This window comes from Corvus hawaiiensis, chromosome 3 (genome assembly GCF_020740725.1).
Source record: "Corvus hawaiiensis isolate bCorHaw1 chromosome 3, bCorHaw1.pri.cur, whole genome shotgun sequence".
Classification (NCBI taxonomy): Eukaryota; Metazoa; Chordata; class Aves; order Passeriformes; family Corvidae; genus Corvus; species Corvus hawaiiensis.
Genome location: NC_063215.1, coordinates 108,489,144 through 108,508,697, shown reverse-complemented (window position 1 = coordinate 108,508,697; position 19,554 = coordinate 108,489,144). Strand labels below are relative to the sequence as shown.

Sequence of the window (19,554 nt, the reverse complement as noted above, 5' to 3'; positions counted from 1 at the left end):
TTTGGATCGTATGGGAATGGCCTTGGATCCCTATTCTCTCCCTGTCCCTAAAGCACCTAACAGCCAGTGCTGATCTCCAGCCAAGTCCCCACAAAGCCATCCTGCAGGATGTCCAAACCTGCTTTTCTCAAGCCCCTCATTTCTGCTGCTGCTTCCCTTCCCTCGTACAGTTCCCCAGCAGCCTTTGAGCCCCGATGCTGCTGAGCTCTGGGCATGCTCGGTGCTCTCCAGCTCCCACACATCCATCATCTCAGGCTCACTGGCATTTAGGAAGTTCTGCTGAGCTCCCTGCCCTGCTGCTCTCTGGAAGGCCTCTGCCTGCCCAAGTTGCTCCAGGGCCCCCATGCCATGTCCAGCAAGCGGGGTGGAGGCAGCGGGGGCAGATGCACACCCTTCCTTAGGATCCCATTGTTCCTGGCACAGCTAAAGAGCCAAATCAGGCCCTGTTCAAACTTCAGTGGAAGGATCAGTTCCTCTCAGGGATACGCTGGGCCCTTTCTCAGCAAGGCTTGGATCAAGTACACAAGCCTTGGGTTGGACATTCTGTTTACCAAAGCTGTTGTTCATCTGCCTCCTCCTGCACCCCACGGCAAACCCAAAAGAACTGCAGGTCCTGGCCCTGCTGCAAAGGCAATCGTGGGGGTGGGCTCTGGGCTGCTCTCCCCATGGCCACCTGCCATCCCTGCCCTCTGGACAAAGCCATGCCAGAATGCACAAAGCTGCCCAGAAGCTGATGAAGTCTAGAAATAGCATCAGAGACAACTGGGCACAAGGGCATGGCTGTACAACTCAAAAGCTGACACAACCTGGAACTGACTTTGCAGGACTGCCGGTTCCAGCAAACACCTTTCTCCGTCCAAACCGGACACAGCTGACAGAGAACAGCACCAAGACACAGAGATGGTTCACACATACCCGTAGTTTACTAAATGTAGAAGGATTGGTTCACAAGATTGGCCAACTTCAGCTGCTCTGACTGCCTGTTGGTGTTTTCTCAGCCATAAGACAGAGCAGGAGCCACAAGAGAGCCAGAAACCATTCAAAGACCTCCCCTGCTATTGATACCCGCTGAGGACATGAAGCCTGCACAACACACCCACTGCAAAGACAGCCTGAAGTGCAGTGTCCTGCTGAGCTCTCCCTTTGCTCAGCTGCTTCCCTGGCCTCACACCACAGCAAAAGGTCTCAGAGCTCTGCCTACAGCACATAAACTGAAAATACCCCAGACAGGACTTAGGTTGGTCCTTACCATATGTCCTTTTCTCTCTGAACTCAGCTCCTGCTTTTTTCTTCTGTCATCATCATTGCCGGTGACATTTTTCCCATTCTCCTGCTCTCTGCTACATATTTTGTGTTAGAAGAAGGAGAGCTCTTCTGGATGGGAGGCAATGGCTTGGAGGGAAGGAGCATAGAGGGAGATGCCACAGTAAACTTCTTGGCAAGAGTGTAGCCAGTCAGTCCTGCAAAATGGAAACACAAAATATAACAGAGGCCACGATGCCAACCTAAAGCATCTGAAGCTACAGTATTTCATTGGAGAGATTCCCTGGAAACTTCTAAAGAGCTGCACAGGGAAACATGCTCCTGCCAGCAGCCACTTGAGGCAGGCCAGGGAGACACCCTGACCCACTTGCACAGAGCCAGCACAGGAACAGCCTGGCCTCTGGGCTGCCCTGGGACAGCAGGGAGCCCAGAGGCCTGTGCTTTCCAGGAATGGCTCAGCTGCACACGCACCCTCCTGCTCCTCTCCCGGCCCCACAGCTGAGCAGCCCTACAGCTCCACGGGGCACTGGGAGCAGCACAGCTCAGTGCAGGGGGCACATGCAGGGCAGAACTGTTCCCTGGCAATGTGCCCAGGCTCTCTAGGCTGGCACAAGAGCCTTCCTCCCGCCAGAGAGCGGCCCAGCTCCCGCCTTACCTCTTTGTGAGGCTGAGCCATGCTCAGCCTTCACCTTGTCCTCAATTGGAAGTTGCTTCAGGCACCCCATGCCACGACTAGGAAGGGGGGTGGAGAGAGCGGGGGCAGGTGCACACCCTTCCTTTGCATTCTGTCCTTTTTGGCACAGCTAAGAAGTCACGTCCGGAGGTGTCCAACTCAGCACTTTGTCATCTCTCTGCAGGTCATCGAGCCTTCACCAGCCCAAAATGTCGGAGAGGTTTTCCCGCACATGCGGAGGCTGGCTGGCAGCATGCTTCCTCAGCTTGGCGCCCATCACCTTGTAGAGGGCGCAGGCAAGCTTGGTGACCACAGTGCGGACATTGGCGCTTCGGACAGGCAGCGCCTTGTTCCCCAGGAAGGACCAGAGCACGGGCAGGGCGTAGCGCTGGACGACTTCGGGGCTCCTGGGATAAACCCATGCCACAAGCGCTGCCGGAAGAGAGACACAAACTTCTTAACCACCAGCCTTAATGCAAACAAGGATCTACCTCTAGTTGTGATTTTGGGAGTCTCTCTGGCTAAGATCAGTGAAATAACAGTGAGAGCCCCATGATCCAGAAATGGGCAAAGCAGCTGAACATCCCCAAAACAGAACCACCAAGCCCTCAGGACTAATTTCTCCAGATCCAAGCCTTGTACCTGTGGCAGACTTCACACCTTTACTAAATCATTCCACAATCTGTTTCCAGCATGATGAATGACCAAAATGTCAAATTGCTGTTTATTTCCATTTAGAAGTTGTCTAAACCCACTGCTGAAGGTTTGAAAGGCACTTTAGAGAGGTAATTGAGAGATTTCTAATAAAAAGGATGACTCCGTTTTTGTGACCTGGCATAATTAGCAGTGGATTTAGCCCCAGCTAAAGCAAGGCTATAAATAAAGCAAGGCTATACACTGTCTTCTCTAGTATATATTGAGGTTATCATTTTCCCATCCCTTGGCTATTGCTGACATAGCAAGCTCCTCTGAGCAATCAATTTTCAGCTGCATTTGGAGCATTTTGGGCAGCGCTGACATAGGAAGACCCTGACTGCACACCCTGAAATGCTCAGTCCAATGGCACTTCCACAGCACAGGCAGGGAGCCTCAGCACTCTGCTTCTGCCCCTCTGCCCCCAAAGGCTGCCTTGCACAAAATCCGTGCCTCTAACATGTGTGCTGAGTTTGGACCAAACGGTGACCCCCAGGCACTGCAGGCTTCCGCCTCAAAACTTTCCAAGAGCAAAGCAAGAATTCTGTGAGGACAAAACAAACCGATCCCCTGAAACAGCATTTGCCACCGTTTTCCCTAAAGGATCAGAGCTGTCCCTGAGCTTCCAAGAAAGGAGCCAGCTTGGGAATTTTTCGCCTCTCCCTTTCCTGGAGGCGGCTTCTGAGATGCCCCAGTGAGAGCTCAGCCCCGAGGCCGAGTGCCGCCCCCATCTCAGATGCTGCACACCTCTGCAGCAGCCAGGGAAAACCTGCCCAATACACCTTCCATGGGTATTGGGCAGGAGGGACAAGCTCAGCACCTCCTGATTTGGAGGAGCCACTCTAGTGTCTATTCACTGGCATTCCCTGTAAATTCTGCCTCGGAAGACCTCTTGCCTTAGAAGGGGAGGCCATACCTGCGAGATGCTCCGTGACATCCAGCAGAGCTTGGCCCTTCAGTTCACTCCTGCGGTGGCTGAACTCTTTCATCAGGGATACTTTATCTACAAGGGAAACACACATTTCTGCTCTCTCTTCTGAGGTCATAAGAGAAAGGACACTGGGGTGGGAAAGGGCAGGGGCAACTACATTTTGCAAAAGAAAGGAAATTCCTGCTGATTTTTGAATCCTTTTCTTCTTTCCTTCCAGCCTACTTGGGAGGATTTTAAATTCCAAAAGAAAAGCTCTCCTTTCACATTTTAAATCCAAAGTTGTCTGCTGTACCAGGAGCTATGTTAAACATTTCACATCAGGGACCTCAAGAGTTCAATCACACGTAAGCAGTGAAAAGGTTTTGCATCCCAGAGCTTTGCAGAAGTGATCTTCTCTCTCCCCTATGGAAAAGGGTGAGAAGGCTCCAAAATTCACACCTCTGTTCCCACCTGAAGGATAAGCTGTTTTTAAATTGTCAGGTTACCTGTGTGGATCTAGGGACAAGACTCCAAGTTACTCATACAAGAGCTATTACTGCTCAGTGCCTCAGTAGCCTGTGGGTTTCTGTAACATCTGTGAAATCAGATCTTGGCAGAGAGACTGGAAAATGAACTGATTTCCCAATACTTGACCGGCGTATGTATTTTGGTTTTCCTTGTGCCTATCTGTTGCGGTTTTGGGGGTCTGAATTTTCTGTTGCCTGCATTGGCCTGCAAGCCTCCAGTCCTACCACTCTAATAAGCCAAGGCAAGCTTTTCCTGGAGACAGAACATGTGTGGGATGAAGTTTGGTCCCTCACAGGGTCACAGGGCTGGCAGTGACAAAGCAGGCAATCTGCTTCATTGGGAACCACTACAGAGCTACATTCCAGTGTGGGTTTCAGTAGCAGGGTATTATTAAGAGCTCCTTTCCTGCATGAGATACAAAAAGGAGGTCCCAAATGATCTTCATGCAAGCATGCAGTAAAGAACTGATCCTGCTGTCCTAATGAAGCTAATGCCTATAATGTGGAGCCTTCCAGGAGGCTGCTCTGCAGAGGTTCTGATGCGCCGGTGTCCCTTCATGCCAACAGCAAAGCTATTCATTTGGGAAGTCAAATGGGGCCCAGGCAAACTCCAAAAATCCCTTTGGCCCTGAATTCCAGCAAAGCTGTAGTCCAGCACTTCCTCTTCAGACAAGCAGCACAGAGCCAAGGGCTCCTGGGACTTTTGGGAAATGCCAATGCACATTCAAGCCTGGTGGGGGACTGGTGCGTAAGGACTGCACCTGCACAGCTTCTGGTGGATGTCAGCTGGAGGTTTCCACAGACAACAACAGCTGTCAAGGCACTCAGCGTTCTCTTGACTCGCAGAGGCAGAGACACAGTTGAGGAGAGTCCATGCTAGGGCTCAGCCTTACCTAAGTGAGCCATGGATTCTTCCAGCGCTTTCACAGCTGCGGCATAAACCCCGGGGTCCTTTGAGTTTAGGTTGTTTGTTATTCCTTCAACCAAACAGATGATCACCGGGTTTAAGCCATCTTTCAGGATGCCTATGATTTCAGCCAGCACGTCCAGCGCCTTCTGCTTCACTTTCTTGTGCGTATCACCAAGTCTCGGGACAAAATAATCAAAAATCTGTGAAGAGAACAAACAACATGAAAGCTGGATTAAAATGTCCTTGTTTGAGGAAGGGACACAGAAGTGAGCACTCAGCAATGTAAAAGATGAAAGTGATCCTTCCTGTCAGGTCAGCACTTGCTTGCACAATTTCCCTGTTTTCCTGTGGGCCACTCTCTGGAATGGTTGCGCAACCTCATGCTGGTTGAAAGATTTTCATATATTTTGAAGAGCTTTGGGTGGGGACAGGATAGTTCCTATGGTGTTTCCCTCCACATTTCAGTCATTAAATTCATCCCATTTATTGATGCAAAACAGTATCTTTGCTTTCGAAGTATGCAACCAGATATTTACAATGCCCCTTTTTCTACACAGTTGCCTCAAGTTCTGAGGGCAGTTACGATTTTGCCAAAACTATGGCTGGAGGAGATCCAGGTTTTGTTCCATCTGTCTCAGAACCTGTGTCTGGAGAAGTGCAGGGCTCTGATCAACTCTTCCAGGATCCAGACCAATTGTCTACCTAGCAGGTAGACTTCTGAAATTTAATGTGCTGTACCGCTCTCATTAGAGCAGGTTCAGTCCCTTGACAGCCACATTATCAGGCACCATTTTCTGGACAAAGGGAAAAAGCAGCTGCTGGGAGGAGAAGGAAGAGATCTGTCCCTAGCCATTTCCCTCCTTTTCCAAAGAGAAAAAAAGACCCCCCCCAAGAAGGGTGAGCACCGTCTTTACCAAGAGGACTAGGGATGCCGATGGAAACGAGTAGCCAGAGTTGTGCCTGTGCAAGACAAGTCGGAGTTTACAGAAGTATCCTTTAAAAAAACTTGGTTTAAACCAGCCCAGCCTGATACTTCTCTTCCCCATCCAAACCCATTTTTTTGTCTAGAGAATAATTGCCACGCTTTCAGTGGCTGGATTCCCTTCACTTAACCCAAGTGGGAGTAGGAGACAGCAGAAGTTACACCAGCAGAAAACTCTGTCCTCATCTGATGAACAGCATCAATAGGCACCTGCCAGACAAATACATCTGGACTGAAAGAACTTGTCCTGAAGCGTGGACCTGAATTAAATATTTCAGGGTAAGAGGCACCAGCCTGTCCCACACAGCCAGGATGTAGTGCCAAGACACACTGAATTAACTTGCCTGCTACAGGCTTGGGAAAGGAGCTAAAGGAAAGGAACAATGAAGACACCCTACATACTTGGACAGTGTTAGTGGAGACGAGCTGGGGGCTGCTTTTGCACAGGTCTAGGAGGAGTGCCACTCCTTCCATCCGTGTCTTAAACTCCTTGGCTTCCAGGAGATTGTACAGCTTCTGGAGCGGCTCTGTTTCTTCCACAGCCGGAGGTAACGTGACCTGGGCTTTTGGGCGGCATAGGCGGCGTCCATCAGAGGTAGACTTCACCCTGGAGAATAAAACCAAATGCGGACCTGTTGGTGATCATACCTTCAGTTAATTGTGAGCAGAACATCTTGGGGAGGTTTCCTAATGATGTGATTTCAAGCTAGAAAATCCTGATCTGAAAACAACGGGAGACTTCATGACAATCTGTCATGGGTTAGCAAGCATAGTCCCGGAAGTGATGTTCTTGCAAAGGAGTGCTTACAGCTTCTTCTCTGACCTGACAGAACCTATCAGCTGGCCACTTTGAATATGGACAATTCTTTAAGCCACTTAAAGTTGTGACCGCCTCTGTGATCCACACTTAAGAACAGGAAACCCCGAGGCAGACTCTCTCTGTCTTGTTTCCGGTGCTGGGACAGGTGGCTGCGGGCCCCGTGTGGGGGCCAGCGGGCCCGGCCCAGGCCCTGCTCAGGCCAGGCCGGGTCGGGCCACAGCCATCCTGGAGCCGACGGGCCCTGTTCCACCCGTGGAACCCCCCCCACAGCAGGGCTGTGGGCAGCCGGAGCGGCTCGGCTCCCCCTCTCCAGAGCTGCCAAGATTCAGCTAAAGCTGCACGGCTGTCTGGCAGAGGTCATGTGACCAACAGCGATAAGCCACATTCCAGCTGCAAGGCCTAGGTGAGATTAACCCTTTTAGTGCTATGAAGAGCTGAAAACCGGAGGGAAGTGAAAGAGGAGATGCTTAAAGCTGAAATTCTGTTGTGAAGCTATGATAGATCAGAGTACCTGCTGTAATTTCATGAAGGCATGGGGGGTGGAGCATTCAACTTGTACTTGTGAGCAAAAGCACCTGCGCTGAGATAAGCAGATGCTGACGCAGCTGTAATTTCATGAGAAGTTTGAACAGGGAGAGATGGAAGTGATGAGGACTTTTGCTCCAAATGGAAAAGGAGAAAACCTCAGGTCCTAGAGATGCCCCCAGAGATAGTTCTGAAGAGGAAGATGAGGAAGACCCTTTGCTTCCAGGGAAGGAGAAGGGCCTCTATTCTTAGAAATGAAATGCTCCCAGAGATGGGTGAAGAGAACTTTTGTTTCTGAACGGCTCAACCTTAAAATTTCACCCCAGCAATTCAAGAGTGGACCCTCGAAAGCAGTTGTGGGAAAAGCTGCAAGACGGGGGGAAGGGACTCACATGCGAGCAGAGAACCAACCCGGGCGGCTGGCTCCTTGTGATAATGTTTTCATAGCATGGGCAAGAGAGGCTCCTCTTCCTAAATGGACTGAACAAGGTTATTATGGAAGTGGTAACAGACTGAACATCTCAAGGGCTGTCTTTTTACATTATCACTGCGAGAAGGGAGAAAGGCGGGGGGAGGAGAAGTGTTCTGAAGGCGTGGTATGACTTTTTTTTTCTTCTTTTAGGTCTGTTAATAAACTTCTTTCTATTCTTTCAAGTTTGGTGCCTGCTTTGCATTTCTCCTAATTCTTATCTCACAGAAGGTAAACAGTAATGAGTATTTTGGACCAAACCACTACACTAAATTGGTTTTTCTGCCTGGTTACAAACCAAACCTGCTACACAATCATTACGGGAGACAATCTGCAAGCAACATTCTCACCAGTGCTTACTCAGGAAAACCAAGGATGAGATGCATCTCACTTATCTCCAGACAGCTTCCCAGGTACACATGTCGCACTGCTTTGTGAGGAAAGAGAGACGCTACTTCCAAGTTTAAATGCCTCATCATGAGGGAGGTGTGCGTCTTATAATAAGGAAACTCATCCCTCTGGAGAAGTGTCTCTACAGCAGGCATGACAATCTGGAAAAGCAGCTCAGATGCATCTGAACAGATGGATAGGGGCATATCTGAAGGATCCAGAAAATCCGTAACAGGGATAAAAACAGAAGCCAGACATCCCAGCACTACGCTCACATGATTGCTTCCCTAGAGACTAGATCCACAGCTTAACAAACCCACTGGGAACAACTCTCTTGGATCAGCCTGTCTCTTCCATGGGCATGGGAAGATCCTGACTATGCTACTGAGGCATGTGGTCACTCTCCTGCCAGCGCTGAGCATGAGAGAGCTAAATAAATCCCCTCTGTTATCAGAGGACAACAGGTACAAGTAGCTCTCCCACTGGTAAGAAGAGACAGCAAGGACCAAATTCCTGTCTCAAATGCTGATTGCAGCACAGGGGGAAATAAACCAAACATGCTGTCCATCAAGCAAACAGTATGAAGGACAGGAATGTCAAGACAAAATGTCCACATTGAGACACCTGTTGACCAAAGTTGCTCAGGAACTGGCTTGCTACTTACTACTCATCTTGGTACTGTCTGAGGGTAAGAAAACCATGACTCAGGGAGGCCAAACCACGTGCATGGGAAGTGCTATTTTGGGGAACGGCATCTTGCTTCTAGACTGGGACTTCTCATCAAAACACCCATCTGAAAAAGACTGCTCTCAGAGGAAAAAAACCCTGCTTGAATTTACTTGTCCCAAGTGAGGCAGCGGAGACATGGCCCTCTCACAGCCTCCACAGCACTGTCCTTGCCACTGCACTGGATCTTCTGAGCTGCAACCAATGGGTGTCTTTTTGTCGCCCATTTTTTGTGGAAACCCTTCCAGAGAAGTTGTGTTCAGCGTAATGCAGAAGGAGACATTTTTTATGATAGAGCATTTGTAGGGAAAGGAAACAATCTCTGGCACAGGTCATCTCCACCAGAAAGATTTTCCTGAGGAAGAGACATGTAAAGCTTGCCACGTGCTTTGTCACATCTAACTAAAGTGCTCAGTACCGTTTACTAGAAGGCAATGTGGCCTGGGGCTTCTTCGAGCCATCGCTCCTCTTCTTCACAGGCTTCTCGACAGATGGCTGTTCACCCTTCTGCGTTTCCATCCCCTACAAAGGCATAAAGAAACCCCATGGATCTTTAGAATGTAAAATAGGAAATTACCTGTTTAAAACACAACTTATAACCAGGATCACTGCTACCAAGGCTTGGGCAAACCTTTCCGAACTTACAGAAGGAAACAGGCCAGAGGTTCAGTGATGCCAACTCTTTGTTTTCAATAGCCCAAGGCAGGTTATGGCTGCTACCATACTGAGCAGCAGTCTAAAATCCCCAATTCATTCCTCGTGAGCATAAATGGGAATAATGCAAACTGGTAGGGAACTAATGCTTTTAAAGGAAGCTGCAGAAAAATTTGGACTCTTTGGAGGTTGGCCCATTGTGTTGGAAGTTGATTTGGTTCCACACTCACTCTCCCTGTTGCTGCACAAAGGCACACTCCCTTCTATAACATAAGTAAAAAGAACAAAAATACCCCAGGCAAACAAATGATTTTCCACTGGATGCTGCTGAATTCACCAAGCTTCTTCCAGCTCCACAGGGCATGACAGCAGGGCAGTATTCCCAGAAGACAGACAGTAATTGTAGGAATTGGGATTGACTGGGACATCTTTTGTATATTTGGAAATTTTCTTGGCACTACTGCTTCCTGTGTCTTTTGCAAAGACTCTGTTATCTCCAGAAGCACTGTTCTCACTTAATTGCGTCACTGGGGGCAGAGTAGGGATAGTGGGGTGGGGGGTTATGCTTAAATGTAAACCCATTTTCTCCTCTTTCCCTTCCCTGTTTGTGGCCAATATTCAAAATATCCAATACCCCACTTTTCCCCTAATATTATCAGTTCCTTTGTGCTCTGCAGATGAAAGGGCTACGGATCAACAGTTCATTCCCAGGAGCAAATTGATTTGGCAGAAAAGGAATGAGATAAGATTAGGTATGTTTGATGTCATATCAGCAGTGGCAATACTTGCACAAAGGAGACATTTCTCCTACCAAGCACTTACTTTCTTCTTCATTCTTGTCAGAATATCTTCCAGGTCACGGGTGGAAAGAGATTGTTCCAAAAGCCTTTTAAATTTTTGGTGATTCAGCATCATTTTCACCATCTCCTGTCCATAATGCCTAAAACAAGAAAGAAAGAAAGAAAGAAAGAAAGAAAGAAAGAAAGAAAGAAAGAAAGAAAGAAAGAATAGAAGGTGAACAAACAAAGGAGGCGTGTTAACAGAATAAGCTGATACCTTAACCTCAGCAGCTGCCATACCTGCATGAGAAGGCATTACCTACTCAGCAAAGAGAGAGATTTACCTCCACTTGGCACTGCACAGTGCTGTCAGCTGAACACAAGAGGCAAGAGGAGAACGTGGGGCAACAGAAAAATACAATCTCACTCTGAAACTGTGGGTGCGCTTCTGTGGCATCGAAGGATCCCAGGGAACAAGCAAAACACCTCTGCTTTGAGTCAGAGCTTATTAGCAGTGTCTTGCTGCCATTGCACAGTAATTTGCCTTTCTTTAACTGGCAGGGAAGCCAGGACCAAATGCCTCATGCTTGCTTTTGATTATTCTATACCATATGTATGCACAGGGACAGCTAGTTGCTCATGCGTTCTTGGCAGCTATTAATGGGAATTGAATCCTCAAAGTGAGGGGATTTGGGTGGTCTGGGTTGATTTTGCCACTAGGAAACCACAGTTTTCTTCAGGAAGCAATTTGGAGGTCATTCAGCCACAGATAAGAGCATTATAGAAATCTGCAGAAGAGGTTTAGAAAGACTGAATACATTGGCTAAAGACCCCTGGAATATTTCTAGGAAAGTCTTAAGTTAATGAGAAATAGATGTATGGGATCCTTCAGTGATGAACATTAGCCAACATTTTGGCTTTGTCTTGTGCACCTAAAGGCCAAGCAAAACTGTTTGACTGGCTCATCTGATGGCTCTTTTGATCTCAGGAAGGAATCATTCAAGTCCCAGGAAGTTGGCAATGCTCCCTCTTGCGGGACAACCTCACGTTCCCCAGCACAGTCATTTCCCCAGACAAGCCAGGGCAGTGGTCACAGCACCAAGCCTGACAGAGCTCAAGAAGCCTTTGGACAATGCTCTCGGGCACATGGAGTGACTCTTGGGGGGCCCTGCACACAGGCAGGAGCTGGACTCGATGACCCTGATGGGTCCCTTCCAACTCAGCGTATTCCGTGACTCTGTGAACCTCATCCACACAGTGAGGGAACTTGATATTTCCTTTAGCTTCCACTCTTTTGTGGTTTTGCCCTTTACAGCCAGACACCCAACAGTTTTCCTGTTTTAGGAGGTGAAATGAAGATCATTACCTTGTGTCCTCGTGACAGTCCTGAGCAAGCGTCCCTGCCGCGTGCGCCAGCCTCTCAGCCCTGGGCGTTCCTGCGAGCTTCGTGACTCCAGTTTTCTCCATCAAGGACAGGAGGAGTTGGGCCGCGCACTTCCGCACCTGGACGTGGCGGCTCCTGGGAAGAAGAGAGCGGACACTGGGGCACAGGGAGCAGGGGGACACAGCGCAGGCCTTGGCCAGAGCATGCTCCCTGTCATTGCTGGGGGAAGGAGGCCTGGGTTCTCCCTGACACTTGGGACACATGTAGAAGGTTCTGTCCGCAGAGAAACACAAAGTTAGCACTGTACAGAAGGACTGCCTGCAAGCAAGAGCGAGGAATTCAGTCTCCTTGCACTATCTGATACTCAATGTCTTTCCCCAAATTCACTCTGAGAAAGGGGGAAATTAAAGACAACCCAGGCTGACCCATCAGGGGCCAGCCACTACACAGAGAGCCGCAGCAGGATTGAGGATATTTCCACCCATTTACCCCCAAATCTGCAGACCTTGGGAAAGAAACAAATGCAGGGAAAACATGCTGTGGGACATGAAGTCGAAGAATATCCAGCAATGCAGCCAGTTTCTTCTGTGAGGCTTGGCAGGAGATACATCTGAACGTTTCCCCCTTTTCCAAAGCTGAGGAAAGGGTGGCAGTCAGTTTAGCCAGCTTGTCCTGTTCTAGACAGTGTCTCTTGGGCACTATCAGGCCCAGCACCAACACTTAAGGCAGCACCTGCTTCAGCTGTCCCATGGCAGTCGGCCTGTGAAGGTGCCTGTACAGTGATTCATCATCTCAAGGCTAACATGAGACATCAGTTTGAATAGCAAGTGGGGCTCTAAGGCCAGGACAGTCCTACAAGACGCCTCTTGGCAGGAGCTGCACCTGCTGTGCAGGCTGTGCCACACCCAGCACGTTCTCCCCCATGTGCTCCATGCCCCAGCAAGAACCCTCCTTACTTCTCAAGTGAATGGCATAATGAGGATGCATGGTTTTTCCCAAGGCCTCTGTGGTTAGGGCTGTGAAATATCAAAGAGCGCTCACAGCTGCAGTTGCAATTGTCCCTCTTCCCACAAAACCACAGGGCTCTATCCTTAGCCTTTGCAGGCACTTTCACTTGCCCACCATTCACCACATCTAGGCAACTCGGACAGACTGGGAGAACTCCAGGAAGCAGCAGCAAGCTGAGTCAGGGGAGGTTGAGGTTGGATATCAGGAAAAAGTTTTTCACCCAGACGGTGGCTGGGCACTGGAACAGGCTCCCCAGGGCACTGGTCACAGCACCAAGCCTGAGAGAGTTCAGGAAGCCTTTGGACAACGCTCTCAGGCACATGGTGTGACCCTTGGCGTGTTTGTTCTGTGCAAGGCCAGGAGCTGGACTCAATGATCCTGATGGGCCCCTTCCAACTCAGCATATTCTACAGCTCTGTGATTCTGTCAACTAAAAGGCTGCATGAGGGCAGAAATAGGTGACAAGAGGAAAGAAGTGAGGTTGATTGGAGAATCAAGTCACTGAGATCACAGAAGATGCAGGATACAGGACCCTTCCCTCCCACCATTCCCATTCTCTCTCTCAGCCCTTCTCCCCCCCACACAATAGAAGGTGAAGAATATCACTAAGAGAAGAAGAACCTACTGGACTCCACTGTCCATGAGAGCAGTCATTGCTCGTGCAGGAGTCACATGCTCCACCATGACTCCCAGGGTGTGACTGGCTGCTTTCTGGACAAACTCTGGGGAGTTCCACACCATCTGGAGAAGGACCCGAGCAACCTCATCCACCTCCGAGTCCATGTCCTTCTGCAAGGTCACAAAGAGCTCTCCAAGAGTGACGATTGCAGAGTAAGACACCTTTGAGCGAAGGTTGGTCACCTGGGGAAGTCATGAGGGGAAACATAAGAATCACCTTGAAAAGAAAACCAGTTGCCTTAGACAAAAGTCCCAGGAAATGACAACACTTCCCGCTGTGTCCAGGGGAACACAAAAGCACAGGCAGAGCAGAAGAGCACAAGCACAGAAAGGCACTTAACTCTGGCACCTACTTGTGCTAGGCCTCAGGCCTGCTTCCTGCAGGCCTAAAACATATTCTTTAACTTAAAGTGTTCTACTTAACTCTTCTGGAATGTCCACTGCTTTGGTTTTAGGCCCTTTTATTCAAAAAACAAAGAAACAAATTAAAGCAAGGGCTGCTCTCAAGCCATAAAGGCACAAGTCATAAAGACAAAAGAGTCATTTGCTCCTGTTTGAAAAAGCAACAGCAGCAGTTGAAGCCCTCAGCCAGGAAACAGAAAACACAGGCTCAAGTCTACAGACTAATTGGCAGTGTTGAATTACAGCTTGGGCAGAGATTTGGACTGCAGCAAATAACATAATTAGTGTCTCCGCTTCTGCATTTGCACGTTGCATTGTAATGGCAGCTCGCTCCAAGAGGAGCGTGTCAGATGCCCGACCTACCAGTAAATAGAGCTACATGTGCTCACAGATCCTATAGAGAGCTGACAGACATGAGAAAGATAGGGTCTAGAAACAGAAATGAAGGCAGTCCCTGAGCACACAGGGAGATGAACAAGCACATATCTACTCTACACACCGTGTATGAAGCACAGAGGACGATTCAGAACAATGTTCTTACCTCGTTGGTAAGTGCCAAGCAAACCTCACGAAGTCTACAAAGAAGGACTTCTGAGTGGGACTCAGCCAGGTGTTTGATGCTGAAGAGTCCCTTCTCCTTCAGCTCCCTGAAAGGCAAGTACCAAAAAGAGTGACTTTCTCTCCACCCAAGAACTAGGCAGCACCCTCTGAATTTACCAGGCTGGCGGCTCAGTCAAACAAAGGGAGGTGCTTTTCAAGCAGTACTTGATGAGATCGTGGAACTCGCTGCCACAGGTTGCTGTGGCTGTCCAAAGCATACACAAATCCAAGAGGCAAATAGAGGGCTTTCAGAGTCTTCTTCATTTGTGGCTGTTTAACAAGACAGCCTTTCTGAAGTCTCTGGCACATGAAGTCCCAATGTCAGTGCTTCCTGGAGGCTGTGAGACCGTGCCATGCTGCTGTTTCTTGTCACCTCCCTGTACCTGTCCCTGAGACACAGTCCCATTGGGCTGTGTCTGGGGCATTTTCCTTCTTTGCCAGCCCCAGCAGGCAGTTCAGCAGTGAGAGTCTGCACTGGCACTCTGTAGCTGAGTTTCCACTCTGCAATCTAGGCCTGTCTGTCACCCACTCCACTCCACCTCACACATTCCCCAGGAAAGCAGCAGGATGCCCCAGAAGATTCCACACCAGGGCAAGAACAGCTGAAAGTCTGGCTTTTCCCAAAAGCCCCTACCTAAAACAACAGCAACATGTTATTTACAAGGTGCAAACATCTCCCTCTCTCAGCACTTGCTTTGTGCAGGACCTGAGCTACAGGAAGGCGCGTGATGCATCGGGGCTGCAGCGCAGGGCTGGCGGCTGATGCCACGGGCATCCCTGAGTGTCACCCGGACCCCCCCACAGCTGCAGAAGCTCTCTGCACCTCACAGGGCACCAAACAGAAATGGGGAAGAGAAAGCCGAAGAGAAAGGGCAGAGCAAAGGCGACTGCACAAGGAGATGCATCGCTGCAGATTTTTCATGCTTATCCCAGGGTGAATGGAGTCCTTATCCCAGTGTGAATGAAGCATCCAGCAGTGAGTAGATGATAACCCAGACATCAAAAAGACAACCAATATCACCTAATATTTGTGGGGTTATCACCTCTGGGCCTCTACAGGCCTCCTTCTGTCTGTGTCTAAGTTTGGGACACATTGTGAGTATTGACAAAACATCTCAGGCCCATATGAAGCAGTGAGAAGGAAACAGTTGAATTGCAAAAGTGCAAGATTCCTAGAGGATTTTATTTCTTTTTCCTTCTCTTCTGCCATGAGCCCCTCAGGACTAATGACAGGCTGAGTGACTCTATAGCACAACTCAGTGCATTTCTCAGAAAGAAGAACTCCCTGTAGCTGCTCCTGGGACTCACATGCGGAAGGTCACAGGCAGACCCTGACTCCTGCATCTGCTGCCAGCAGTGGGGCCGGAGACAAATCTTACTCAGTCCCACTGGGCCCCGAGGCACCCAAATCTCTACACTCCAAACTGCTGCCATCCTGCTTCTGGCTTCAGCCAGCAAATCATCTTGTCCCACAGCTTTCTCTCTTCCCTCAAGATTTCCTTTGCAGCTCCACAGAGCAGCAGGCAAAGCAAGGAAACAGCACGGACCTGCTGCAGCTGGAGCACTGCTGCAGACCAAGGCCAAGAAAAGGCTGCTCTCAAATCTTTATCCTCTCTCTGCTCTGGAGTGGTTTCACTGGTGCCCCTCGGCCCTCTGGGCTGTTGGGGCTCAGAGGCACTAGCAAGATGCTCTCCTAACCTACCTTAACGCTAAGAGGGAGACAGAGTGAACGGGGCCTTTCTTACCAGTCATCGCTGCTGAGCAAGGAGAGTGCCTCGAGCAAGGACTGCTGTGGCTCCAAAGAGGCTCCGTCCTTCTGCCCCTTCCCACGGAGCGGCTCCTCTCGGCGCTCGGCACCAGTGGCCGTCTGCGGGGTCACTGTAAGGAGAGGGTCAGCCATGAGCGCTGCAGCCCCGGGCAAGGCACCCCGCCATGGAGCGGCCTGCAGCCCCATCTCCCAGCCAGGCTTCCATGAGGTACAAACTGGCACTGGCTCAGAGAATTCCCTGCTCTCTGGCTCCTTGCTTTCTCCCAGCCCCCCCAGCTGGGCACAGCTCCTTGGCTCAACCTGACAATTGCCCACACAGCGCCAGCTCCCAAGTGCCACAGGTACCACAGCCAGCGGCACGTTCCTGAGGCCGCAGAGCTCCCACTCCCTGTGAGACAGTGCCCACCAGCAGGACTTGCTCCCCACGAGGGACCCCTCAGCTGCCTCTCCTGTCTCAGCGCCCTGATTTCCCCGAGCCCTGAGGACAGAGGCACTCTGCAACTCCCTGAGGAAAGACCTGCAGCTGCCTCGTGACAGCACCAAGCCGAGCCTGAACAAGCGAGTCCTGCTGGGCCCGGCTGAATCCCCTCAGAGCAGCTACCAGGGAACAGCAATACCTGACCCTTCACACCTCACAGCGCCTCTGTTCCCATTGGCTTCAAATATTCTAGACAGAGGGCAGCTGAGTGCACTTACATTTCAGCCTGCTCTTGGGAAGGGAGTAGTTCATGGATTTTGTTCTTTCTAAGCATCATGAATCTTTACTATTTCAGTAAAGTACACACTGGCTGTATTTCAAAGATGCTGAGGTGAAATGTGTTTGTCATCAAATGGACTTGTGTGCACACTGTGCAAGCCTAAGCTTTCTCTTGTGGAAAAATGGAATCTCTAGCCCAGATGGTTGATAAAAAAGCCTTCCAAATGCAAATTGATGATAAGAATACGTAAATACAGATGCAAATTGTTGGCAGACACAATCTCTTGATAGTCAGTTTACAAGGTATGAGAAAATTCAGATGATAAATGCATTTCTTAAGAAACCCACTTGTCATCCAAAGGACTGTTGATCATCAATTTCATGTCATGCACTCAACAGGTCGTTTTCTAATGTGTACAAGGAAACATCTGAGCTGTCTCAAATGATGGAGTTTAAACATTGCACAGAATCTAGATGAACTGCTCTAGACTCTGTAGAAGTTTTGTGCTACCCTGCATGTTCTCACACAGTATGGAGGAAGCGTAACATCAAAAATATTCAGATGGGAGCTAATCTGGCTGTCACTGATGTACCCCTGTCACTGCCATCAGTGGTGTCACTGCAGAAGGATGTGGATGTACACATCTATATTCAGTAGGAATGGGGAGCCACGTCAGGCTAGTTCTGGTCAATTGTGAGCATGGAAGTAGCATGACTAGAAAAGAGCACTCAAAGTATCATTCCTAGCTCCCTTCTTCTTCTCTCACCCTACTCAGGATCATAGCACAGGCAGGCTGCCCTCACATGAGAGGCAAGAGCCACTAGGGACTATGTGCTGTGTATTCACTGCAGGCAGCAAACAGCCTGGGAGCACCAGGCAGCCCCTCCTGGCTGTCACCTGCTACACAGGCCGCTGTATTTGGGTGGGGTGACACAGGAGGCGCTGCTTGTTCCCTCTTGGCATTGCAGGCCGTGGGATGGCAGCGGCGAGAAGCCATTGGGCACTTCTGGGAGCAGCAGCACGGCTGCACCAAGTGGCTGACTGCCATGCAGAGACAACCCTTGCTGGGAGAGCAGGAAAGCTGGCTGCAGAGCCGGACAGCAGCACAGGCAGAGGGCCAAGATGGAGAGTGGACAATTGATCGTGGTGGTACTCGTAGGTGCACAGTGAGCACACCCTGCCAGACTGCCCCGAGCTCATCCCTGCAGTTACAGCTGCCTCCTGGCACCAGTGCTGTAGTTTGCTCTATCAGGATGGGCAAAAGCCAGAGCTTAGGTCTTTACCACTACTTTATGCAGCTCAGCTTTCCAATGGATCAATAAGAACCAACTGCTCCAGTTCTGCCGAGCTGGAGTAACTCAAGAGTAGATTTGCTGTTCATTCTCAGCACAGGCTATGAACCCAAGATCCCAGCTGTGGTGGCTGAGGCAGGAGGCGGTTTGTGCTCCTTGTGCAAGGAAAACCGGTGCAGGAAAAAGCTGCTGTGGAGCAGGCTTACCTGAGGAGTTGCGTGGGAAGCTGCCGTCTCCATGGATGATGGGCTTCTTGGGCAGTAAGGGCACGTTGTCCTGCTTCCTCAAGACCTTCTTCTTCAAGGCACTACCAGGGTGTTTCCTCGGCACACTGGAAGCTGTGCCATTGACAGGCGGTAGGCTAAAGCCTGCAGGGACCAAAGAGGAGCTTGGAAGTGGAGGGTGACAATGGAAAGGCCCAGAAAACTTGCTGGAGCTGGGTAACATCTCTTTGTTATCCCAAAGAACTTCAAGTATAACAGTGGCACAGTACCATGGGAAAGTGATCACAGACTCCTAGAAGAGTTTATGTGGGAAGGCACCTTTAACCACCATCTAGTCCAGCCCCCATGAGCAGGGACATCTTCAGCACGAGCAGCTTCCTCAGGGCCCCATCTAACATGGCCTTGAACACCTTCAAGGATCGATCAACAACAGCTTCTCGGGGCAAACTCTTCCAGTGTTTCATCCCTTTCATTATAAAATAAATCTTCCTAATATCTAATTGAAATCTACCCTCTTCTGGTTTAAAACCAAACTGCAGTGATGCTTCCCCGAAGAAACAAGGAAACCCCAGTATTGCTTTGCTTTTGTTTTCCTGTTTCAGAGGCTGGCTGGGGAAGTTACCAAAAGAAAGCGCAGATAACCTTGCGTGATGCCCTCGGGCTGAGTGCTGCCTCCTGAGGTCCCTGCTGCTGCCCTGGGGCAGCGCACACAGCACTGCAGTCAGAGCCCCTCAGCCGGGATTCAGTCGGCAACGCTGCTTGCTCCTGGGGCTACAACAGAAGCACTGGCTCGGGGCTTCAGCACAGCTCTACAGCGCCAGCTCCTCAGCAGGGAGTGGTGGGAGAAGGGTCTCTGGGGTTTTCATTAGAAGGAGTTGAATTTTGTTTCTTCCAGGTTGCACCTTGGTTGAAAAGCATTCTTTTGGACCCGCTTTTCCTGGAGACTGCTATCCAGGAGAGAGTCTGAAGCCCCAGTGTACTTTGCAAGACAGAATTTTACACTCTGAAGGACTTCAGAGGGGAAGGTGGGAAGCTGATATTCTGTTACGGACTCAGTGAGGCCATGGGCAAGACACTTCATGCCTCTCCATTTTTCTTTGGGGACCGGAAATACATCCTATGCAAACTCCCACTCAGATGCAAATGTAACAGCCCCCCAGTCTGAGGGCAACACTGTGC

General features: G+C 49.9%; 1 protein-coding gene and 2 long non-coding RNA genes across 3 annotated transcripts; all 3 read right to left on the bottom strand.

Moving 5' to 3' along the window:
• Positions 1 to 1,987: 1,987 nt before the first annotated feature.
• On the bottom strand, positions 1,988 to 6,547 carry LOC125323457 (TOG array regulator of axonemal microtubules protein 2-like). Its single transcript, XM_048298423.1, has 3 exons — positions 6,361 to 6,547; positions 4,960 to 5,176; positions 1,988 to 2,368 (listed from the first exon to the last, which is right to left on the bottom strand). Exons 1-3 carry the CDS (start codon positions 6,430 to 6,432, stop codon positions 2,133 to 2,135), a joined length of 525 nt encoding a protein of 174 aa, XP_048154380.1. The 5' UTR covers positions 6,433 to 6,547; the 3' UTR covers positions 1,988 to 2,132.
• A 3,894-nt stretch (positions 6,548 to 10,441) lies between these two features.
• On the bottom strand, positions 10,442 to 13,380 carry LOC125322475. The gene is made up of 3 exons (XR_007202017.1): positions 13,339 to 13,380; positions 11,688 to 11,840; positions 10,442 to 10,482 (listed from the first exon to the last, which is right to left on the bottom strand). It is a non-coding gene; the product is annotated as an uncharacterized LOC125322475 (long non-coding RNA).
• Positions 13,381 to 13,533: 153 nt separating this feature from the next.
• On the bottom strand, positions 13,534 to 16,282 carry LOC125322580. Its single transcript, XR_007202104.1, has 3 exons — positions 16,139 to 16,282; positions 14,335 to 14,440; positions 13,534 to 13,574 (listed from the first exon to the last, which is right to left on the bottom strand). It is a non-coding gene; the product is annotated as an uncharacterized LOC125322580 (long non-coding RNA).
• Positions 16,283 to 19,554: the final 3,272 nt, after the last annotated feature.